Consider the following 24,546-nt stretch of genomic DNA (forward strand, 5'->3'; position numbering starts at 1 on the left):
CCTAGCAGCTAGACTGCACAGGTATTGCGCTTCTGGCTTGCGGAACTCTCATGGAAGACCATTGGAGATCTCCCGCCGAAATCACTTGCTGATGTGGATGGAGCAGCACTAAGATTGGCCAGATCAAAGGCTGCGTAGCATCCCAGCAAGTGGATAGCCGGCAGCGACACCAGCTGTGGTCCACTATGAGATTATGACACTTTTGCGATTTGGCGCCAAACTTTTTTTTTGGGGGTCGTTGGCAAATAACTGGCAAATATACCGCTTTACATATGTAAACTTTGTAAAGTTAAAATGTCATTTTTTGTGATTTATCCCTGACTCATTTTTTTCTGTTTTCGAAGCGTGTTTTAAAAATTCACGATTTTCCGATTTTAAAAGTGGATTGATCAAAAGTTTTTATTGGCCAATATTTTGATATTAATTAAAATCTAATATCTGCGAATTTTATTGCAAATTAAATTGAGAGAAAAGTCATTATTTTTAAATTTTGATGATTGCAAATGCATTGGAATATAATATCAGATAATTTTAAAATAGAATAACCTTGCAAAACTTCAAATATACTAATTTTTTCAGAAAAGTCTTGTTAGAAGTAGTATATGATAACTATGTCAATTTTCTATGCAAATCATTAAGTTTTTAATTGAATTTAATTTCAATTATTTTTTATTTTTAAATATTAGGTCTGATAGAATATGAATAGATATCTGTTCAAATCATATTGATGTAAATCATTATTCATAGAAAATAATTCCAAATAGAATTTATCAAAATGATCCATTTGAATACTTATCATTTTTACATGTTTCAATATTCAAACTTTGTTATCTCATGATGCAGCTCGTTTTTACTCATATATATTCTACAATCATAACAAAAAATCATACAAAATAAATGAATAACAGAAATTTTGAAGTTCTTAGTGAATGAAATGGTCGTATATGATGACTTTAGGCAGTTGGCCGCTATTGTTAATGATAAATTTCCAATTTTATTGTTAATAATTTTAAATATTTAATATGAAAAGAGAATTTGAATGCTGATAATAAGAGAATTTGACAAGCATCTTGTAGGGATTCAAATACCCCTAACTTAAATTTTATGAGTTTATTGAATTTTTAGCCTTAGTAAAACATCAACTCGATGAAGATTTTGAAAAGACGATAGGTCTTATTTGGCCGTGCAGTGGTCCCTTAATTTTTAAATTTTCAAACAGCTGATGAACATCAGAATTAAAATTATTGTTAGGTTCATTGAAACATCAAATGTAATGATTTCCTTGAAGTGACTTGTATAATTTTGTTTGTTTGAAGATAATCATCTGGATGTAAATCTTATTGATTTCGACTTTCATATTGTTATTGTGTCATTTAATACATATGATATGATCTTAATTAAAGTTCAAAATTTTAATTTCCGAAATCTTTGTGATCATTGATTTCCACATGTCTAAAACAATATTTATTTATTATAATGACTTTAAAAGATATTTATATGTTAATATGCAAATTTGTCATTTTTTTTAAGGGTTGACATACGTCCATTCAATTTTTGAGAGGACATTCAAAATTTATTGATATTAAGTATCAAATATCTCGTTATCTATAATTTTTTAAAACATGGTTGTTTCAGATAATGTTTTACCTTAATGAGATGTATGCAACGAGAATGAATTTTCGGTCACAATATTGTTCTATAAAAATTTCAAAATTTTTCGATTGGAAAAATTTTTTATGGATAAATTTTTTACAGAAATACTATGGAATTTTTAGATAAAAACAGTGACATATCATGCATTATTGTACCCTTGATATAATGCAACAGATAAATCAGAAAAATAATGAGGTCGAAAAAACTCAAAAACGTTGACCGACCTCTTTTTATCAAAACACCGCTACACATCATAGATCATTTTGCAACAGCGCTCCTCCGCGGATTCGACATATTTAATAAATTAGCAAAAAAAGTATAAATCGTACTATTCGAATAGCACAATAGAAAGAATGAATATTAATAGGGATGCGACGGTTTTACGCCATGACCGTTTAAAAATAGAATAATACGCCATTTTTGGGGCCGAATGGCGGGTACTTCGTACCCGCCATTCGGCCGAATAACAAAACAATACAAAATTATCGCCGTCCTTTTTTTTCTTTCTCTCTCTCTCTTTCTTTTCTCTTTCCTCTTTTTACTCCTCTTTCTCTTTTCATCATTAAACGTAGAAAGATATATTAATATTATTTTAAAATTAAAAAAAATAAAGAAAGTATAATAAGTAATTATTTAGTTATCGATATATATATGTAAAGTGATAATCTGAGGATAATCTGAGGAGGAGTCTGAGGATTAGACCGAGGAGTAGTTTGAGGAGTTTGATGATAATCTGAGGAGTTTGAGGAGTAGTCTGAGGAGGAGTCTGAGGATTAGACCGAGGAGTAGTCTGAGGAGTTTGAGGATAATCTGAGGAGGAGTCTGAGGATTAGACCGAGGAGTAGTCTGAGGAGTTTGAGGAGTAGTCTGAGGATAATCTGAGGAGTTTGAGGATAATCTGAGTATAATCTGAGGAGGAGTCTGAGGATTAGACTGAGGAGTAGTTTGAGGATAATCTGAGGAGGAGTCTGAGGATTAGACTGAGGAGTAGTTTGAGGATAATCTGAGGAGGAGTCTGCGGATAATCTGAGGAGTAGTTTCAGGAGTAGTCTGAGGACTAGTCTGATGAGGAGGACTCTAAGGAGTAGTCTGAAGAGTAGTCTCAGGAGGAAGATCTGAGGAGGAGTCTTATGAGGAAGATCTGAGGAGTAGTCTGATGAGGAGGGGTCTAAGGAGTAGTCTGAGGATGATGAGTAATCTGATAAGGAGTAGTCTGAGGATGATCTGAGGATAACCTGATGACTAGTCTAGGAGTGGTCTAATAAAAATGTAAAATATTTTCAAAGAAAAAATTCTATATGAATTTTATATTTAATTCTTAGCATTATACTGAATAAAATAAACATAAATATCAAAATTTGAAATTGAACACGCCAAAAAATGATAATCCACATTCAATATTTTGTAAGTGGCGTACTTTTTGAATACTCGCCATACGCCTTGGAGTTCTCAATTTTGAATTCGCCTTTATTTGGGCGACCTCAGAAAAATACGCCATTAAGAAAATATTGTATGAGATTTTAAATTTGAACACGCTCTACCTTAAGGAATTAAATTTATTAAGATATATTTATATATAATAAACGATTACTTAAAAAAAGTATTTCATCGCTTATGTAAGTTTCAAAAAAATCACGAAAATAAAAAAATCAAGATTAAGGGTGCCCTATAACGATAATGTAAACATCACAAAATTAACCTTATTAGAACTCGAATGAATGGATTATCCAGATTCTAGTTCTCAATATAATAGCCTTAAAAGTGCTTTTCTGAGGGTGGTTTATCGTCTATAGGGCACCCTTAAAATTTTATTTTTAATTTTTGAATTTCTCAAATGGCGAAATTTTTGGGCGAACAAAAAAAATGTACGCCCGGTCAAATGGCGTGTTTAACGCATCCCTAAATATTAACAATTGTGTTTTTGATGATTAAAGGTTTGAAAAAGATAGTTTGAAAATAAATTTTTTTGTTTTGATTTTTTTCTATAAAAATTTTCTTTATTTTTAAAAAACTCCTCCATTTTGGAATGTTGCTAGAATTACAAACGGCAAAAAGAATTAATTATTGCTGAATATATATTTATTCTGTTCCAAATTGAAGTGTTTTGCAAAATGAGAATAATATCCCAAAGTTTTTTTGTATTAATCTTATAATCAAAATATTGATTCCTAACACCATATATCCATGTGTAACAGATTTTATAGAATAGTAATTCAAGCTGAATTATTCAGATATTGAAATCTGATCAATATCTAATAATACAGATGTTATATTCAAATAGTTGTTTAAAAATGAATAGCTTCTTTGTATAAAAATGAATATTTTGTCATAAACTTTATATCATTCCCATTATATTTATTTCAGTAAAATTTATTGGCACTATATACAATTTTGGAAAATTGAATATCATTTTATTACATATGTACTAATTTAATAAATGATCAAATTGCCAAAATCTTGAAATCGATTTCTAAAGTTGCTCAAAAATCGGAATACGTACAATTAATAATATCTTCATATGATGTTATTTGATTTGGTATACGAATTTTTTTCGCCGACATACCTTCCTGAAAAGATACGAACGATTTCGTTAATTTTTAAAAATTTGACATTGTTTATCTTAGCAAATGAATGTTAATTCTATTTTTGTAGAAATTATCATCAAAAAACTGTTTTGTAAAATTCGATTTCAATTGGAAAAAAGTAAAAAAAGAAATATGCATCAGAAATGAACCAAGTTTAGTTGGTGTCTAAATATTTGCTAGCATTGATTTTAACAACTGAGTTATAATATCGAAGCTGATGCGCGAGAATTTCAGATATTTAATGATTCACCATCCAGTTTCCATTCTTTGTATAAAAATAGGAGATTAAAATTTTCATTAATACTCCTAGTAATTTAAAAATAAAAATAAAAAAAAAAAAAGGTAGTGGGGCTTCCAGGGGCTGCGCCCCTTCTAGCCCCTAAAAAACCTAGAGGAGAACTAAAAAATTATATAGTAAGAAATTAAAGTTTTTATTCGATAAGAACGACATCGCTATCGTTTTCTTCTTCCTCCTCCTCTTCTTCATAGTCAGTATCTGATGGCTCTTTGTCAGCCACATGACCAGCAACAAATATTGAGACAAATTGTTTCTTTGGTTTTGTTAGCAGGAACTTTTGATGGTCGTAGAACACGAATTCTACATTTTGAAAATGTTGTGCTGAGTATTCTGTGAAATGGGAAATTGGAATTGGTTCTCCCATGCCAAAACCAGCAATGGACGCGAACAAAACATCGTCTTCGACTCTTGCAGGTTTGTCAATTGCAACAGTAGTTATTATGTGAGGTTTTCCTTCACATCCTGCAAGAGATTGTACATGATAGATTGCTTTTTCTTCTCCCTCAGGAACTGAAAGTGTGAAATGGAACGAGAGTTCTCCATATTCATTTGCTTCTTCGTAATAGTTGTATGTTGTAGGATACACCAATTGAAATTTTCCTATTCTTGTTTCCCTCAGGTGTTGTCTATATTGCTTGGGAAAACATAAAATAAATTGCTCTATAGCTTGTGTTGCTATTAGATTAGTTGTAACTGGTAATTTTGAGGCGAAAAGGTCTACAAGAACACCGGGATTTTTTATGTCGTTTTCAATTGGTTTAAGAGATTCTATGACTTTGTTAAACATTTCACTATAATCTGTGTTGTCTTCGACCCCCCAATTGTTAAGAAGTTTATACAACAATTTCAGTCTTTTCATGGCGTATTTTCTTTGAATGGAATCGGGTAGCGAGAGGTTACAGTCGTCGGTTTGTGTTTCGTTACTCGAATATTGTTCAAGAGAAATTAAATCTTGAAATTGTGCTCTTGTTAACATACTTGTAGAACTATGTGAAACTTGTTCTGGTGCTGGTTGTAAATCTGTTTCAGATGTTTCTGTTGTGTTTTGAGAAGAAGAAGAACTCAAATTGTTGGACAATTTGTCTTGAATTGTAGAACTATGTGAAACTTGTTCTGGTGCTGTTTGGACAACTGTATCTGTTGTGTTTTGAGAAGAAGAACTCAAATTGTTGGACAAATTGTCTTGAATTGTATGAGGAAGTTGCTTTGGTATTATAGGAGGTCGTAAGGGTTTTGAGAATGGTGAGACATAAGTTGTAGGAACTTTAACTGCAGAGGTAGTCGACGAATTGTTTGCGACACTTTTTCTTCCTTCCATTATGAAAAATAAACTGTTTTTTTCGGACTACTCATAGAAAAGTTTAAAATAAACGGTTTTTACCAACGGAGACCCCCTCTATTTTTTTATTTTATTTAATAGTTACCGTTGGCAAACCGTTCCATCTCAAATATTGAATGAACTATAAACGTTTTTTGTTTTCTATATATACTTTTTTGTCCAACGGTAAAACTTTTTACACAACGGTTTTTGAGAGTCGTCGCTGTTGACTTTTTTGTAGAGCACTCAAAATAGTATAACTTTGTCCGGACAAGTAAGGGTCTATCGTCGCTACAGGAAAAGTTACAGGCGTTCCAAGGAAGTATACTTTGAGAAGCCTTTTCCCCTTATAGAAAGATAGGACGGTTATTTTACAAAACTGACAACACTTTGACCGAGTAGTTTTTTGTGCTGAACAAAAAGTGTCATATAAACATCTGTCAAAAACCGTTTTTAACTTCACTTAAAATGCCACGTAAGCTACGTAAGAATATACGTAAGAGGAAGGGAGCATTGAAACATCCAATAGTAAAACTGACACCACAACAACAGTTGCAACAACAAATGATGAATGACCCCACTATGTTGCAACAAATGTCAAGCAACCCTATGCTTTTAAACCGAGTTATTGGTGCACAGAGTGGAGGTTTAAGAGCGGCACTTTTAGCGAAAATGGCAGGCTATGGTGGAGCTGCAGACGGAACAGCTTATAACCCTCAAAGTCAAATGAATTTGAGTTCACTCAAAAATCAAATAACAGATGTCAAAAAGTCAAACATAGACATACAGAAACAAATAAGTGAAAACGAAAAGAAACTAGAATATGACAGACACACAAAGAAACTCAATGAGTTAAACGTAGAGAAAAAGAAGAAAGAAGAACAACTGAAAGAACTAAGTACAGAGGAATATGCGAAAAAAAGTGTCAGAAAAAGCAGCAGAAGTAGCAAAAATGGAACAAGATGTTATAAATTTGAAAAACCATACTACTCAATATAAAGTACTGAAAGATGAAGAAATAAAACAAAAAGCCCTGAAGACATATATGGATAGCGATGAGTATAAAAAAGAAGTTGAAGCAAATGTAAAGGCAGAAAAACTTTTACAGTTGCAAAACCAAACCGTACAGTATGAAAACTTAGCACAAGAAAGTAAAAATAACGACGCAGCCATGCAAAAGGCAATGAAAAGCGCAGAATATATAAAAGCTAATAATGACTGGTTAGATGCCCAAGCCAACGCTAAAGCAGCCCAACTTATAGGGTCAATAAGGACAAAAATACAAGCGGATGAAGACAGTTCAAATGAAGCTTTAATGAATGCTGACTTTAAGAACGCCTTCGAAGCTCTTCATAGTAAGGTGAAACTAGTGAACGACTTCTCATCTGGAAAGAAACTGAAGTCTGAAGGTTTCGACAACGAGTTAAGAGAAGTAGCACAAAATATGACGAAAATAACAGATGCAGCAACGAGACAGGCAGTTCAAAGTGCCTATGACGCCGTTAGAGCAACTGTTGTGGAAAGTCAAGAAAAAGAGTTACAACAGACCAAAACAGACCTAGTAAATGCTTTCTTAAAAACGAAAAGTCAGGTAGGACATTATGCTGCAGATGGAACATATGTGCCAGCTGGTGGAACTTATATACCACCAAACCCTCCAAGAGAAGCACCTGCACCAGGACTACCTAAAACATTTACATCGTCACATGGACACAGACACAGGCATGCACCAAAACCACAACAACCAACAAACAACCAACAGTTCAAAACACTGCACCACAACCAACAGTTCAAAACACTGCACCACAACCAACAGTTCAAAACCAGCACCACAACCAACAGTTCAAAATCCAGCACCACAACCACAAACAGAGCAAGGACATAAAAGAAGTAGAGAACAAGGAAACCAAGAATTCTTAAAAATGCTTAAGGAAAATTATGGTTACCCAGATACTCTTGACTTTAGTGACAGATATAAAGAAGCTATTAGAAAGTTCAAGGAAGGAAATACTGACCCGAACCTATTTAGCTTTATGGTTCAGCACCAAATGGGATATAATTTCAAACCTGGAAAATACACAGCTCGCTAAGGGATATGATTTAATAGCATATCATCCAAATGACATGAATGAATTTACTCCGAGATATTTGGTGTCAGAGATAAATGATAATTCAACTATCTTCATGAAACGCGTAAAAAATAGAGACGGAACGAAAGAAGAAAGGGTTATGAATGCGGATGGCTTAAATAGGGAACTTGTTAAAAACGGTCTCGGAATATGAAATGCCAGCAGATGAGGTACAAGAAACTCCACAGGAAGAAAGTTCAGATACAACCAGACATGGAAGAAATATTTCAGCAACAACAGCTAGAAGAGCCAGAAGGAAACGAACAAGTCCCTCCTTTGGAAACTAACTTCACAGAACTAGATGAAGATTTGGAACAGCCGAAAAATCTTGACCCTCAACAAGAGTATGCGGAGAATATGGAATCTTTCCAAGAGTCTAAGAAAAATTCGCTGACATAGTAGAAGAATATCGAAAAATGTTCGCCGACATACAAAAGACTCCAACATCAGATGAAAATATTCAAGCATAGAATGGAAGAACTGAAAAGAAAGTGTACGCAAATACAACAATCCTTTTTACTTACGACCATATAACGTTCAATCTTTGGCTGAACTCGGTGAAAATAAAAGGTTAAATTTCAACCAAAACATATAGAAATGAAACATTGTTTAAAGTTCATTCAGAACCTAACCAATATGGAAACAAACCTACTTTTGTTTCTGCAGACTATGGAACTACAATGAGATGGGGTCATAAAGCTAATCCGGATAGGTGGTTCATAAACTTACAACCACAATTCCAAGAAGTTGTAGACGCAATGGGAAGTGAATGGTGAACCAGATATAGCTGGTATTTTCAGCGCGGCTTTAATGCCATTGAAAGATATGAAACATGCAGATATTTTGGACCAGTATGAAATGAACATGGCTGATGGAAATATAACACCTGACGTTCTAGAACATTTATCTCAAAGAACTACACAGAACCATAAGAGATGGTATATTTGGTGAAGAGTTTAGAAAGAAAGTTAGGGAGATAGAAGGAAGAAACCTATTGTACATGACCTTGCAAACGAAAGTTTTACAAAATGTCATAAAAACTTACTTTGCAGACAATGAACTGAGAAGGGATGAATATTTAAGAAAACTCAAATGGACAGTACCAAATGAAATGTTAGTATTGAAAACATGTTCCTTGACAAAATAAAAACCAACTACAGAAAAAATGACGCAAGACTGAAACATTGGGTAAAAGCTTTCCCATTCACAAAAAGATATTATTGGTAACATGGAAAGAAAACCAGAATGGCTACAAAAACATATATTTGGAAACGAGCATATTCCATATGGACAAGCTATATTTGAAGAGCTTGAACCGGAAACTCAGAAAGAGTCATGCAAACAATACGCGAAGACTCAAATACAAACTATGACAAAATCTTTCTAGGATATTGGTTACCTGAGATGGGCGACCAGAGCCCAAAAGGCAAAAAGGACATGGGAAATTTACAACATACTAGGTGAACATGAGGCAAAGATGCAACAACTTGAAGCAGAGGGCAAGTTACCAAAAGCGACACCAAAGAAGAGAGAAGAGTAGAACAAAGTGAAAGTAGTGAAGAAGTAACTTTCATCTAGTGAAAGTAGTGGCAATGAAGGAAAAAGAAGAGTTAAAAACTCAGTCAGGAAGAAAGTAAAGCTTGGTCCGAGTGGGTTCTATTATGACACATAAATCCAAACTATTCTATATTTTTACCCATATGAAATGTAACGCCGCTCAGAATATAACGCCAACAGTTTGATGCCATGAACGGAAATGTTTCCGAATGGTATAACGAATGCGACAATGCCATTAGAAGGTCAGAAATAGTTCCTGGAACTTACGAATATACAACTGCTGTTTCTTATGGAAACGTAGGTGAGTTTGGAGAAGGTTCTTCAACAACAGTAGATATTGCTTGCGACAGGTTTCATATTATTTCTATTGACAACTCATTCTTATACGTGGAACAAGACATTGAAATAAAACCTTCTGCCAAGTTGTCTGACAAGAAAGGTTGCAATGGAATTTTCTATGTCGGATACCAATATGCTCCAGAAGTTTTCATGGATATAAGATATATTCTAACTCTGACTTAGTTCAAACAGTAACATGGGCAAACTATGAATGGTTCGCTTTGAGAAACTCAGTACAACCACAAGCTAGAGAACAAACAGACCAGTATGCAAATATTGAGAAAATAAGAAGACTTGACCCTAACGTTCCAGGAGTTTATGTTAACCTTTCTGGACAAACTGCTGCCACTAAAGTAAAACTGAAACTTAGAGTTCCTTTGTCATCTTTCCTCATCTTCAGGTTTTTAAGATACTTGCCAAACTGGGCAGGAAAATTTCTATCGAACTTACTCCAAGCAAATAACTTAGTCATTGCACCAACACAAGACCCATTCACTATTACAGACGTAAAGGGAACAAATCAAACGTCTTCGCCGAATTTTGCAAGACAAAGTTGACTTAGACTTTGGTTTCTCAAACTTCAACAATGAAGTAAACTATTATTTCAATGCTGCTGGAACTGCTTGGGACCCAAGTTAAGTTTACATGCGAAAAATTTGAATGCAAGAGAATAGAAAGCAGACTTGCAGTCTATATGTTGGACCCAGATATTTCAAATGCTTTAGCTGCCAAATATATTGCAGTTCCACTTATGTTCCCTATACACCACAATATCTGTCAAAGACTTTGCAGGTGAAGTTGGAAACCAAAGTGGAGACCCAGGTGCAAGAACAGATATTGCTTTAACAACTGCAATGAAACATGCAGATACTATGTTTGTACTGTTCAGACGAACTATAAATGACTATTCTTGTTTCTACAACCCCGGTATTAAATATCATATAAACATAGATGGCAAATATTATCCAAGAGAAGAATATTCTACAGTTGAGGATATGAGGTCATACAACTTGACATTAGATGCTATGAACTTTAACAACAACTTCACACACCATTAACACCTGAAATGCAAAGTTCTATTATGCCATATGTGAAAGTATGGACTCATACAGGAGGTCAAAAACTCAATATACAAATGGAGACCGTTCAAACTTTTGGCTTGGCATTCCATTTGCTGACTCAGAAGACTTATGGGTGGTATTTCACTGTTGGTACTGTACAAATACAATATACTGGTGACAGAGACGGTCCAGATGAATGAAAGCAAAGAAGTTTACAAAAACCAATAGCACTTTTCACGGAAGATGCTCTTTTGAAGATTCGTTCGATGAAACTGCTGGGCTCCTCAGATTGGCATAACGACAGCTTCCATCGAGCAGATTTTGGCAGCAGGTCAGTAAGTTGTTCTTGAACTGACTTCTCTCCGTCAAATATTGACAGTACGCAGTTTTGACATAATATTGTAAGATAAACTTACCTTTAGAAATATCTGTAAGTTTTGTTGTTATATTTTTGTCAAGTCAAGAACTTTCACCATTTCAGTTATACCAACTTTCTTTGCTTTATGGAAATATTTTGGTTCAGCAATATTGCTATTCTATAACATTTTCCATTGTTTGTATAAAGAACTATTCTGTCAATGTATTTGTATTGTTTGTGTGTGTAAACTTTGTTCTGCTTCAATTCGAAGAGATACTCGAATACGTCATCTTTTTATTCTAAGTAAAATGTCATTTCCGAAAAATAGAAGCGTGAGTGTTTCAAAAGGTTTAATGGCGGTGGCAGATGTGAAGTTAAATTCACCAACTCAAACAAACAGTCAAAGTGTTATTGTCAATGTCAAAGACAGAGATGTTGAAGTGGGGAAACCATACGAAGACGAAGATGGTATAACAATTGTTCTGTAAAAGAACAACCAACATATCCTGAAGTTAGCAGAGACTTAAGTTCTGTTGCAGATATTCGAAACGACTACCAACAACTGAAAGACAAACTTCAAACTCAGGAGAAGATTTGTCAAGCTTTAGGTATAATGTTAAACTTGGTCGAACACAACCCTGTAAAAAGTGAACTCATATGTCATTGCACCTCATGAAGTTTTGAAAGACTATTGAAACTTTTGACAGAGGCAGACGATATAAACATCAAAGAAATAGAACCCGACATTAGTTGCTGTGGTGTTTCATATAATGTCATTGACAAGATATACGTTATGAAAGGAGGTGAAACGTTGAACTTAAAATAGTTTTCCCAGACGTTATAAAAATATTTGACGACCACAACATTTCATTAAAATTTATTTGCTAAGTAAATGGCAGAAGATATAATGGTTTATACTATTACGACTAAAAACCCTGAGTCATATAATTCTATAACAACAAACTTACAAAGTCCTCAAGGACGATATTGTAAACTAACTTAAACACAATGACGACTAAAGCCTGTTTTGCTCTTTTGACACCAGAAGACTTTATTGTTGTGAATGGTAAAAAAATACTCCTTTGAAGATACTTACTCAGATATACCACCAACAGGTTTTGTTGACTTATTTAATACTTTAAGTACGGGTGTAACATGTGCTGCAACTAGAGCAGGTTTCATTATGTTTGGATGTCCGACTGAGTTTACTATAAACGATATGAGCTATAATACAAAACTTATTTCTGGTTTTTAACTACCAACAGTTTCCTATAACAGGAAAAGGTGTCATACAAGGAATGTCTATTCCATTGACATTAAGCACACCAATCTTATATATTGTTTCAAACTTAGGTTCAAAGTGTTATTCGAATGTCGACAGAAACTATTATGACCAAAAGATACTTATGCGTATAAACAATACTTTCTCTGCTGGTTTGCCTATTGTTCATTCGAATGCAGAATTTTCAACCTTAGTGAACTCAAACACTTTGGCAAGTATAACGTTGACATTAGTTGACGCAAACTTTGTTCCTGTAAAACTTTTATGTCCTATGTATTTGTCAATGACGGCAGAAAGTTTCGAATTGGAAGATGCAACTGGTGAAAGTATTGTATTACAAGAACAACTTCAACAACAAATAGCAAGAAACAACAAATGCAACAACAAAGTCAAGAATAAAAAAAATATTTTTTTTTATTTTTATAAAAATGTACAGAATAGATGTTTCAGATTTTTATGACTTCCAAGCATTCAGAAATATGTGTCCATTTCGAGACTATAACAAAGCAGTCGAGAATTTGAAACGTTTAGTCATTTATGTCGACTCTGCCCCAGAATGTTATGTTATGAAAGAATGGGATGTAGTCTTTAACAAACCTAAAGCAACAATAGTTTTCAGAAACAAGAATGTAGACAGAAACTTAAGAAAATAAAAGTCGTACAAGTTGGCATGAAGATGTTAGATGCTTGGGATATCTTATTGTCAAAGTTAGAAGATTTTTCAGTTCGAGGTATAAAGTTCTATACACCTTCTCCAAACTTCTATTCTATCTTCACTGGATATAAATACGAACAAGTAGAATGGAAAGAAAATATTATAGAAGCTTGGTTAGACCATGTCAAAGAAATTATATGCAATGGAAACGAAAGAGTCTATGAGTATATCTTATGTTGGTTTGCAAACATCTTACAACATCCAAGTGCTAAAAATGAAACTGCTCTCATTATAATTGGAAAACAAGGAACTGGTAAGAACACATTCTTTACAGATATTTTTGTGCAAACTGTTAGAAGGCTATTCGAACCCGAATATGACAAACTTAGAAAACATCTGTGGCAAGTTTAACTCTCAATAGAGAATATGAAACTTATAGTTTGCAATGAACTTCAAAGTATAGATACAACAAAAAGTTTTGAACTCAGATGCTTTGAAGAGTCTTATAACAGACAAAGTGGAGTTGTTGAAAGAAAATATAAAGACCAAAGAGTTTGTGAAAATGTTGCAAACTTCATTATGGTTTTCAAACAATGCTGTTCCGATGAAGTTAGAAAGTTCTGACAGAAGATATGTAGTTGTCAGAACGTCAGATTCTCATATGCAAGATACAGAATATTTTGACGACTTAGCAGAAACTTTGACATCTGACTTTTACAACCACTTGTTCTCATATTTTATGACATTAGATATTTCTAAGTTCAATCCAAGACAAATTCCACATACCGAAGAGAGACAAACATTGTTAGAAGCAAACAAGAGTGTATATGAACTGTTCATAGATGAAACTGACTTTGAGTGTTTAGATGAAAGGTCATTGTACGATTCGTATAAACAATATTGTCAAGAATATGGTTATATGACAGCGTCTAAACGAACATTCTTGGTAAATGTCAAAAGTCTTTTAGACGTACAGAAAGGTGTATATACAAAGAAAAATTTTTATGAGTAAATTTTAAAAAAAATATTTTTTTTATCCGATAGAAAAAGATGGCAAAATTCATCTCAGTAAATAAGTACATGTCAGGACTTAAGGAAGAACTAGACCCATTCACATATTTGAATGTTTACTTCTACCATTTTGAAAAGTCTTCATTCAGCAAAGTTTGGAACATCGAACCAGTTAAGTTTTGCTATTGTGACTAAAAATGGTGCGAAATTTGAAGACTTAGACATAGAAGGTTTGTTAGCAGTCAAAGAAAGTTTTGACAGAAGGTTCTCAAACCTTAAAGAAGGCAAAGCATACAAACTTGTTATACCTTATAACCAAAGAAAGCAGACGACTATGAATATTATGAGTCTAAGATAGTTGAAGTTCAAGGTAAATTGGGTAAAAAGATTTTAGAGTCTAAGCCAGTGTTTGCCCTAAAGAGGAAGAGAACATTGACATTGACCCAGAAATGTTCTAAAAATAAAATTTTTATTTTTACATGTCAAATTTCTTTTTCTCTGGAACTGGTTCAGATTCTTTCTTCTCTTCTTCTACTTTCTTTTCTTTCTTTTCTCTTCTTCTTTTTCTGGTGGTGAGACGTCAAATTTGGCGCAACTATATTTATGTAAAAGTTCTTTGTCCTTTAATAGCTCTTCTATTCTGTTTTCTATTTCATCTTCAAGAACAGCGCATGTGTCTTCTTTGCATTCTAAGAAATTTTGTTGGACTTCATCTTTCCAAGAGGCGTCATCTCTGTCAACAAGTCTGTCATTGACAAATTTTAAGACTGCTCTGCTTAATGTTTTATGGTTCTTGTCATATTCCCAGAAACAGAACTTTAGAACAAATTCACCTTTCTTGTTTACACTATGTAAGATTTTATGGTCGACAGATGTTTTGCTGTCGAAAAGCTTGTCTCGAATATAGATAGCGAAATCGCTAGACATTTTCTAAAAGATAAAAATTTTAATTTTTCTAAAAATATGTTAGAAAAAAAGTTTGCTGACATTGACAAGAAATTTGAGAATGTTTTAAACAAGAACAAGAGGAAGTTAGAAAATGCTCAGATAAAGCCTATACATGACAAGTTCTTATTTGCTCAGAATGGTATAACAGGTCTAATTGCACCACCTGGGTCGGGTAAGACTTTCACTTATCTTAAAATGGCTGCACAACAACAAGAACTAGATGAGAAGAACCCATTCTATGAGTTAGTTGTCATTTGTAGTACTTCTGGTCAATTTGACCAAACCGTCAATTCGTTCAAAGATATTATAAAGAAGTCTAAGTTAGTATGTATAAAAGACTCTGAGTTGTTAGATTGGATAAAGAAGTACCAAAGAAGAGTTTTGAAGTATAATGCTATAATGAGTATATAAATTCTAAGTTTAAAGACCCTAATGAGGAAATGCAGAGAATATTAGAGAAGAAACACTTCAGAAACAAACAGAAAGAGATAGAATACATTTCGAAGAAATTGCAATCTTACGATTGGAAGACTTACCCTCATAGATGTCTTCTTATCTTAGATGACTTTGCTTCTCATCCTTTGCTTAAGAATAGAGAACAAGATATGTGTCGAATTCTTAAGAAGCTCAGACACTTTAACATCTCAGTTGTCATTTGTGTACAGACAGCAAAGAGTTTAAGTAAGGATGTTAAAAGAATACTTACTGACATTATACTTTTCCCCGGATTGTCCGAAGACGATTTCATGGAACTTATGAAAGAGTCCATGGCAGGTAAGTTTGACAGACATGAACTATGGGAGAAGTACAAAGTCATACAAGACCCTCATACTTCTTTCAGAATTCATATCTACGCAAACAAAGTTCAAATTGTAAAAAGTCAAGCTTGAAAAATCTAAGTGTTTAGTCTTAGTAAGATGGTAGCTTCTTAAAGCATATGCCGTCCTTGAGTTTTAGGTACGTGAAGAGAAGTACAATGAATTCAATTACGAGTACAATTGCAATGACAACTAAGGCAACTATTTTTGTCTTTTGCCAGCAAGGGTACTTCTTCTCTTCCAATGGTTCGGCAGAACTATACTCACTCATGAGAAATGTCAAAACGGTTTAATAGAAAAAGTGTCATCTACCCTACTTGTTTGAAGTTGTCAAAATACTCTGTTATTTTTCATGATTTTCATAGAGTTTTAGGCGACCCAGAAAAAAAACGGTCTCGCTGTTCTTCATGATTTTCGTACGGAATCTCTTCTCTCGGTTTTCCGAGGGAAGCAAGCATATGAGGAAATTCATGAAATTTGGTCATTTTTCAGCAAAAATATATTTTAGGGTAGATGGTTAGATCTAACCTCATTTCTACCCTCTTTTCTACCCCAGTTATTTTATAAGCGTTTTACATGGTAAACGTTATTTTTACATTATGACACGAAGTGAAGATTTGCACTTCGTCAAATTTTATAAAAAATTAGCGTTATTTTTACATTATGACACGAAGTGAAGATTTGCACTTCGTCAAATTTTATAAAAAAATAGCGTTATTTTTACATTATGACACGAAGTGAAGATTTGCACTTCGTCAAAAATAACAGTTATAAAATGAAAAAGTGTCATTTTTTTTCATGTCCGAAGACTCGAAGGTGCAACACTTCCAAAATACCGACGAACTCAGAAGAGCAGCATGGCAGTATCTTCTTGACAACTTCTTTGAGTTCTCCAGGTACACCTTGGAAAATGCTGAAGAACTCCGACACAGAGAATTTGGAGAAATTGCGCTCCAATACTACCTTGACAAACAAAGGGTAAAATAAGACTAAAAACTTAACGTTTAAAAAGTGACATTTTTAATGAGCTCCGAGTCACCGAGAAAACTTGGTCAGATGTTAGCAGCTTACTTCCCTGAGGAGGATGGAAGCGTTACATACGTAAGGTTCAAAAACAACGAACCTGGAATTGCGTACAAAATTCGCAATTACATGACCATGGAAGAGTACGAAAGGTTCCTACAAGAGAAACCAGCTCTAAACAACTCAGAAAAGAAAGAATAAAAAGTTTAACTCGTAATTGTTTATTTTTTTTACTTGTATGGGCAAGCTGCAAGAATGAAGTCGACTATCTCAGTCTTTGTTTTGACGAGCTGGACGGCTCTTGCGAGTACGTCTGTTTTGCGGTCTCCAGCTGGTGTCTGACCTTCGTAATTGCGCATGTTCTTGAGAGCTCCAACTGTAAATGATTGTAGGATGAAGAGTCTCTCAGACTGCTTGAGGTAGTCTTCACGGTCACGAACTGAATCTGTGGTACGAGTCGAATCGGTCGATTTGAGGGAAGAGACTGAAAGCCTGTCGTCTTCCATAGGGGCTGTGGCATAATCTTTGCGTAAGCGGTTCAGACCTTCTTCGAACTCTTGGTCTCTCTTCGATTTGGATTGAGATTGGAATTGCTGGGCTGGAGCTTGCTGGAACATCCAAGGGTTGGGGAAGTAAGGCATAGGCTGAGGAGGGTAGTTCGGGAAGCCTTGTGGTGGGTAGTAACCTTGAGGTGGAAATTGGTAGTAACCTTGAGATGGAAATTGGTAGTAATTTGGTGGAGGGACTTGCTGGAACTGAGGTTGCTGAGGAGACTGTTGTGGTTCTGCAGCTTTCGGTTCTTCTGGCTTTGGAAGGCATTCAGGAAGAGGAACGTCAGTCATCCGTTTGTGTCCTGTCGGAAGGAAAAATTTTTCCTGTCGGAAGGAAGAACTTTTTCTGTTGGAAGGAAAAACTTTTTCTGAAGTTCGACCAAAAAGTTCTCAATTTTCGAAAATTTGAATGGTTTACGGACGGACAACTGGAAGAGTTCTTCCTGTCGGAAGGAAAAATTTTTCCCTTTGTCCGGAAAATTTTTTCCAGTTGTCGGGAAAATATTTTCCTGTCGGATGGAAGGACTCGGAATGCCAGAAGGATTTGACGAGGCAATTTACCTAATTGAAATTAACGACTGCGTAAAAGACTACTTGCGCAGGGTAATGAAGCCCAAGGTCAAGTTCACCACTATTTCTGGAAGGTCTACACTTCAGCTCGAGACTTCGACTGGAATTCCAATTCAAATACCAGACGGACAGCCTACGATGGCATAAAGGACGCCAAAAGAGAAGCTCTTGTTAAGTTCCTAAACAAACGTCCTTGGATAAAAATACCAAACAAGGAGAACCCCTACCCCATATGAAATTGGCAATTCAGTCTCTCCTTCACTTCTCGGGTCAGCCGTTCTACATAACCTGTGAAGGCGACATCCAACCAGTACTGTAAACCTTAACGTTTAGAGTAAAAACATTTTTTTTCATTTTTTGAATGAAGCAAGTTAAATTCGTCCCACACCAATCTGAATGGACCGATGAAGAGTTTCAAGCCATCGTTGAAGACGTTGAGAACGACATAGACGGCGAACTTGAAGGAGCTCAAATCACAATTGCAACCAAAATTGCAGAGGTCAAGGAACAGATAGCTCCACTTAAGCTACCAAAGCTACTCTTGACCTCATGGATAGTTACCGTTTAGATGTCAAGAGTGGAATAAGACAATTAAAATTAAAACTTCTAAACTACGAAGCTATACTCCAAAAGTTAGCAGAAATGAGAAGACTTTACCAGAGCTACTTACATGTAAGGGACTTACCTTCAAGCAGTCCGACCAAAGATGAATTTGTTGACATTGTCCAATTTTGTCCGAAAGTCAGCTCAGATGTTTCGAACTGCTCCCAACATATCCGGAATATGAACGTTTGCCTGAACTCTTCCGCAATCTCAAAAACGTTTTTTGGTTCTCATGTTCCAAACTTTTATCGGAAGAGACAACAAACGTTCAGAAGAAGAACAAGATATTATTTTAAACTTGTTGTATGACATAACTGTCATAACAAGCTTTTGAAGTAAAACCGCCATTCTCAAACCACTTCATTTTTTCGATGTCCGAACAAGCACCGAAGCCAAACTCAATGGCAGATGTCCTTTCAAGGTTGCCAGACAAGCGCCCAGTTCAAATTCAAATTGCCCAATTGAACGCTCATCTGTCAAACACCATTAAGACTCTCCAAAGTAGTCTTATGAAGAGATAACCAATCTCAAAGCCAATGTCCTCATGAACCAAGCTTCCAATGAGAAAGTCCTGAACGATTTCGCGGAAACCTTGCGCCAATACAACATAGAGAACCAAAACCTTGCCCGACTCATCTACCGTTTCTTCGAAGAGATAGACGCCATCTGGAAGGTACTCGGAAAGGACAGAACATGCAACACCGTACTTCGTGAACACAGAATTGCCGAAGGTATTATCAAAGAAGAGGAAGAAGAGGAAGAAAAAGAGAAACACGAAGAAAAGGAAGTTTGGTCAACCCTTGTTGTCGATGACGCTTACGAAATTTCCCAACCCTACCCATACAAAATCCGCAACAAGGCGACAGGCAAGGTTCTTACCCCAGTCCTCAACAACTTGGGACACTTGAACCTTAACCTTCGGAATTACGGTTCAGCTTCCATGGGAAGGCTTGTCGGCATGCAATGGGTTCCAAATCCAGACAAGAAGTCGAGGGTCAGACACATTGACGGTGACAAGCTCAACAACCGTAAGGAGAACCTCGAGTGGTTCTAAGAGTAAAAAAATTTTATTTTAGGGGGAAACCCCAAGTAAATTTAGGTGTTTATTTGGATAAGTATGTTAAATTAAGGGTAATTTGCAAAATTAGTTCCCGACCTTTGAATTGGGCTCTTTCGTTATCCCAGTTGCGTAGGAGGTCGTCCCAGAGTTGGTAGAATTGCCAATCCAAGGACGATTTGTCCTCCCAGGCATTGAGGATGTACTGCTCGTAGAGTTTCATGACCTCTGCCTTGCACCAGACACCCTCTCCCTTGGAACGTAAGGCTTCTTCGAAGTGCTCGAATGCGATTGGCTGCGTGACCATCCGAAATGACACTTTTTGTCCGTTTGGTCAATGTTCGTGTCTCGTGCCATAGTCGACGAAAATACAGACAAACAGGTTATATATGAGTTTGAGACCAAGAATGGTGTAACTCGACCTGTCCGATTCAAAGACTCCGAGGGCGACCATGAAATTAAACGGAAATTAGCTAGGAAGGAATATAAAATGGACTGGTTGCCACCACCTCCACCTCCACCACCTTTACCTGTTCCTCAAGTAAATAAGCCTTTCCCGTTCCCAAGAATTCCCACATTTTAATTCAAATTCGAATAAAAATTTTTTATTTCATGCAATGTTTTATTTCTGTGCCGTCTTCAAGTATGCCCCAGTACTTACGCTTGGAGAGGACATGAACTTCGGTGAAAATTTTGTCCAATTTGAATTGACCCATCTTTTCACCGACCATGCCCATTTCAATGAGTTTGTTATAGCCTTCTTCGTTCGTCATGAGTGCGTCAATGTTCTCATAGTAAACCACACTTTGGATTTGACTTCGGAGAAGAATTTGTTGTAGTTGTCAAGGACTGCCTTTGCGAACTGAGGGTAAGACCAATGTTCGACAATAGGTTTTAATGTTTACTAAGCCACTTTGACCTTGAGTGAATTCGTACTTCAAAACAAAAGGAGAAAACCTTTCAACAAAGTTGTCGACCTTCTCATAATGTTTACTCTTCATCTCTTGAGGTTTCTTAATGGAATATCCCCATGTCGAATTCATAAGCAATTTGAGTGTCATTGCAAGTTTGGGGTTTGAAGCTTTCCTAATATCATACAGTTGTTGTATGACTTTTCCAACTGTATAGTTCCTTCCCGGGAACTCACCATCTTCGTTTGGAATTCCAGTCGGAATATATTGGACAAACCTCATGTATGCAGCGTTAAGGTCGACATAGTATATCTTTTCATCTGAGTCGAACTTGTCGCAACCAATTGGTCCAGTTTGTGGAAATTCAAGTGAGTCTCTTATCTTCTGAGAAACTTCTCCTGTTATCTCATAAACATCGTCGAAGCAACCTGTTTCATATAAAACCTTCTGACCTAACTCAGATGCTCTCCAATACAATTTGACGTCAATTGGATGTCTCAATGGAAGTTTGTTTATAGCATCTTGAAGTTCTTGCAACCTCATTGGAAGTTCTTCTGGTTCAGGTTGGTATCCGAACAATCCAACTCCTTGTGGAATTGTGTACTTCTTTTGTACTAGAACTTTGTCTGGAACAACTTTTGGTCTTGCTAACAGTGAAAAGTTTGTTTCGTCTTTTGGTACAAAAGTTTCTGTCAGCTTGTCATCTGGAATTGGTTCCAACAAACCTTTCTCGAAAAGAATGTTTACAGCTCTGACAATGTTGCACTTGCCTTTTCCGAACAATGGGTTTGTAAGACTTTCGTTCAACATGAAGTGGTTGTGGACAATTACAATCTTCAACCATGGTAAGTCTTTGTCAACAACATAGTCGTCATGTGAAGAACCTTTAGCTGTAGGTATGCTGACTCGGATATTGACATTTGCCAACGGTGCAATTTTTGCCAATTGACCTCTGAGAATGTACCTTGTCTTCACACATGACTCAAGATACTTCATCTTCTCTTCTGTAACAAGACCAGAGTTCCTGAGACATGTAAGAATGCAAGGTTCATTGACAATTGTTTCAATTGAATTGTAAATTCCATACCTTGTCAAGTCAATGTCAGACTTATTTATGAAGGGGAAGTATCCAGCATGTTGTCTGACTGCTTGAGGGTTAGGTTGGTACCATTCGAACTTGACACTTGCAATTCCTTCAATTGCATTCAAAATGTCTGAGTCGGAGTCAACCATTTGTTCTCTCTTTGTAGTCTTGAAAGCGTCAAGAAGCATTGCAGCTGTTGTGACATTGCCATGTGCATAGTAAATGTGACCATCCAAATCTGTTATGGTCAATCTGAGATTGTATCCTTTCTTATTTCCATCTTGAATTGCAGCAAGTACTCCCATGAAGCCTTCTTTGTTCTTTCCTTCGTCAAAGTTTACTGTAAAGGTTCGACCAGATGTAATTTGACTTCTAACTTCACGATACTTCTCATATGCATATCTTGTTCTTTCCATGGGAGCATGACCATCCTCTGCACTACCTTTTTTTCCTTCTCAAAGGATGCAATTGTTCGTCATGTTTCCAGTAGAATCTGGCAAAGCCGTCGTGTCCTTCAACTTGAGGTTCACTAACATCGAAAGGCATGTCCATAAGACGTTCTTCTTCTAACCTCTCTAGTCTGTTTGGAGAATTGGCACGTGCTGTTTCCAAATCCATTTCGTAGGTCAGACCAGCCAGTTTGTCATAGACTTTTATGGGTCTTCCCTTCCTATATTTAAAATTCTTCGAAACTCTCCAACCATATCTTTGCAACTCTGCTTTTATATCTAGCAGATTTTCTATCCATTCTATATGGGGGCATTTTTATAAAAATAAAAAAATATTTTTTTCTTTACTTTACATAACCGCCTGCCATAAGTCTTTGACGCCAACCCATACCAGCTAATGAAGGTTGACTTGGTTTAGTTTCCAAACTAAACTTTGGTTTTGGTTTATCTTCAGTTTTTGGTTTTTCTTCTTCTATCGGTTTTTCGTCACTTTTCGGTTTCTCTGACTTTACTTCACTTGCAGGAACAGTTGTGTCGTCAACATCTTCATAAATATCATATGCCATTTGTTTTTGTTTTCCTTTCAACTTTTTTGTGTTTGTTGTAAAGTTTAGAATATTTCGACTCTAAGTCAATGAGATGTTCTATAATGAACTGTTGGTCAGTGAAGTAAACTTTTCCATCTGTTGTCTCGAAAGCTCCTTCAGACTTCAATATTTTATTTGTGAGAGTCTGTTTCTTTTTTGAGATACTAGCCGTTCCATTTTTATGAAAAGTGACTTTGTAGTTAGGGTTTGTATTTCCAGACCTGGCACTTTCTATTATTGAATTTTTCTCTTCATCTGTAAGTTCTTTGACAGGTTTTGACAATGGTTCTGAACTTTTTGTTTGTGGTGTCAAATCTACCGTTTCAACTTCTTCGGTCATTTCATCTCAGTAAAAAATTTTAGTTTGGTTTGTTTTCAACTGGTTGTTGTTGTTTTTTAAGTCGGTCTAAAACTTCCTGAGGTATAGGAAGAACTTGACAAACACGTTGTGTAACTGCTGGAAGCCGACAAATCCATCTTGAACCCATTTGTCTCAATGCTGTATTGTTCATTTCATCTCAGTAAAAAACTTTACATTCCCCACGTTTGAGGCGGTTGAGGTTGGTTATTGTTTACCCACTGTTGTGCATGGTTATATCCTCTGTTAAAGAATCTTTCACCTTGGTCCATATAGTGTCCTGCTTGGTTATAGTAGTCATTTGCTTTGTTATAATAGTTTCCTGCTTGTCTTCCTACATTGTCCATCCATCCTTGAACTTTTCCTCTTGTTTCAGGATTTGAATAAGATTTGTTGCATCTCGTGCTACATCCCAACCTTTCTGTCAGTTTGTATAATAGGTTGTGCTTTCTCTTTAAGTATACCTAATGTACTCAAAATCTTCCTTCCAACTCCAAATACACCTCTGCTATTGTTCCCACTGCGGGCAAAAATCTGGATGCAACTCCTGCTAATGCGCCAAATAAACCCATTTCTTATAGGATAAAAAATGACGAACCAAACAAGGACCCCTATGTTTCTAAAGCGACAAAGAGAAAGCATCATGAATAAAAATCTTTAGTTCAACACCAAATGCTTGGTTTATGGATATCTTGGAAAACATTCCGAGAGTTAGAACAGATGGACCACCATACTGGCTAATATTTGTCGGTCAAAACACAAGATACTGTGAAGCCATACCATTATGGTCCAAAATATTTTAGATGTGAAAACTGCTTTGACAATATTCGTTGACAATACCATCCAACAAAACTGACATCTGACTGTGAAAGTCTTCTTTCAAATCAGATGATGTAAAAAACTATCTGCGTTCAAAAAATGTAAACCAATATTTCATTGTCGACCAAAACCATTCTGCTCTTGGTGTCATTGACGGTTGTATAAAAATGTTAAGAGACTTAAACCAACCACAGGTGGTGAAGCAAATGAAATGTCATATGACGACAAATATAGACACTTCTCCATGGCAAAGATGAGACAAGTTTTAAATATTTACAATAGCCGTAAACAAAAAGGTTTGGGAAACCACTCCCCCGAAGAAATGAAAAACAACCCTGACTTAGAGAAAGACTATATATTTAATAATTTAGTCAAAAGAGACAAACAAGAAAAGAATGCCGGGCTTCAACTTCAGAAAGGTGACAAAGTAAAAATAGAAATACCTAAACGCGACCCATATGAAAATACTATTGACTATGACAACAATGGGAACCCGACAGGTACTCACATTCGTGTTCGTAA

The 24,546-nt window shown here is 35.6% G+C and overlaps 9 protein-coding genes and 4 pseudogenes across 13 annotated transcripts, besides 3 other annotated features; 7 read left to right on the forward strand and 6 right to left on the reverse strand.

Annotated features, from left to right (window-relative positions):
• The first annotated feature begins 3,313 nt into the window (after positions 1 to 3,313).
• Positions 3,314 to 3,453: a mobile genetic element.
• Positions 3,454 to 4,669: 1,216 nt separating this feature from the next.
• Positions 4,670 to 5,713, reverse strand: TVAGG3_0516640 (attachment subunit-related family; the record flags this gene model as incomplete). Its single annotated transcript, XM_001310223.2, has 1 exon — positions 4,670 to 5,713. One exon carries the CDS (start codon positions 5,711 to 5,713, stop codon positions 4,670 to 4,672), a length of 1,044 nt encoding a protein of 347 aa, XP_001310224.2.
• A 609-nt stretch (positions 5,714 to 6,322) lies between these two features.
• Positions 6,323 to 6,853, forward strand: TVAGG3_0516650 (protein of unknown function, DUF4106 family; the record flags this gene model as incomplete). Its single annotated transcript, XM_051237097.1, has 1 exon — positions 6,323 to 6,853. One exon carries the CDS (start codon positions 6,323 to 6,325, stop codon positions 6,851 to 6,853), a length of 531 nt encoding a protein of 176 aa, XP_051094921.1.
• A 1,753-nt stretch (positions 6,854 to 8,606) lies between these two features.
• Positions 8,607 to 20,415: a mobile genetic element.
• On the forward strand, positions 13,320 to 14,247 carry TVAGG3_0516670 (annotated as a pseudogene). Its single transcript has one exon. A coding segment is annotated over exon 1 (928 nt).
• Positions 15,635 to 16,084, forward strand: TVAGG3_0516680 (protein of unknown function, DUF4106 family; the record flags this gene model as incomplete). Its single annotated transcript, XM_051237098.1, has 1 exon — positions 15,635 to 16,084. The coding sequence occupies one exon, from the start codon at positions 15,635 to 15,637 to the stop codon at positions 16,082 to 16,084; it is 450 nt and encodes a 149-aa protein (XP_051094922.1).
• Positions 17,036 to 17,236, forward strand: TVAGG3_0516690 (uncharacterized protein; the record flags this gene model as incomplete). Its single annotated transcript, XM_051237099.1, has 1 exon — positions 17,036 to 17,236. The coding sequence occupies one exon, from the start codon at positions 17,036 to 17,038 to the stop codon at positions 17,234 to 17,236; it is 201 nt and encodes a 66-aa protein (XP_051094923.1).
• TVAGG3_0516700 (uncharacterized protein) lies at positions 17,266 to 17,877 on the reverse strand (the record flags this gene model as incomplete). Its single annotated transcript, XM_051237100.1, has 1 exon — positions 17,266 to 17,877. One exon carries the CDS (start codon positions 17,875 to 17,877, stop codon positions 17,266 to 17,268), a length of 612 nt encoding a protein of 203 aa, XP_051094924.1.
• Positions 18,103 to 18,475, forward strand: TVAGG3_0516710 (annotated as a pseudogene). The gene has a single exon. A coding segment is annotated over exon 1 (373 nt).
• TVAGG3_0516720 lies at positions 18,518 to 19,813 on the forward strand (annotated as a pseudogene). Its single transcript has one exon. A coding segment is annotated over exon 1 (1,296 nt).
• Positions 19,863 to 20,123, reverse strand: TVAGG3_0516730 (uncharacterized protein; the record flags this gene model as incomplete). Its single annotated transcript, XM_051237101.1, has 1 exon — positions 19,863 to 20,123. One exon carries the CDS (start codon positions 20,121 to 20,123, stop codon positions 19,863 to 19,865), a length of 261 nt encoding a protein of 86 aa, XP_051094925.1.
• On the forward strand, positions 20,154 to 20,399 carry TVAGG3_0516740 (uncharacterized protein; the record flags this gene model as incomplete). Its single annotated transcript, XM_051237102.1, has 1 exon — positions 20,154 to 20,399. One exon carries the CDS (start codon positions 20,154 to 20,156, stop codon positions 20,397 to 20,399), a length of 246 nt encoding a protein of 81 aa, XP_051094926.1.
• Positions 20,416 to 24,546: part of a mobile genetic element that runs on past the window's edge.
• Positions 20,736 to 21,706, reverse strand: TVAGG3_0516760 (annotated as a pseudogene). The gene has a single exon. A coding segment is annotated over exon 1 (971 nt).
• Positions 21,861 to 22,227, reverse strand: TVAGG3_0516770 (uncharacterized protein; the record flags this gene model as incomplete). The annotated part of the gene is made up of 1 exon (XM_051237103.1): positions 21,861 to 22,227. A coding segment is annotated over one exon (367 nt), but the record flags the coding sequence as incomplete, so codon positions are not given.
• Positions 23,207 to 23,359, reverse strand: TVAGG3_0516780 (uncharacterized protein; the record flags this gene model as incomplete). Its single annotated transcript, XM_051237104.1, has 1 exon — positions 23,207 to 23,359. The coding sequence occupies one exon, from the start codon at positions 23,357 to 23,359 to the stop codon at positions 23,207 to 23,209; it is 153 nt and encodes a 50-aa protein (XP_051094928.1).

The sequence above is a fragment of the Trichomonas vaginalis genome, chromosome II (genome assembly GCF_026262505.1).
Source record: "Trichomonas vaginalis G3 chromosome II, whole genome shotgun sequence".
Taxonomy (NCBI): domain Eukaryota; phylum Parabasalia; order Trichomonadida; family Trichomonadidae; genus Trichomonas; species Trichomonas vaginalis.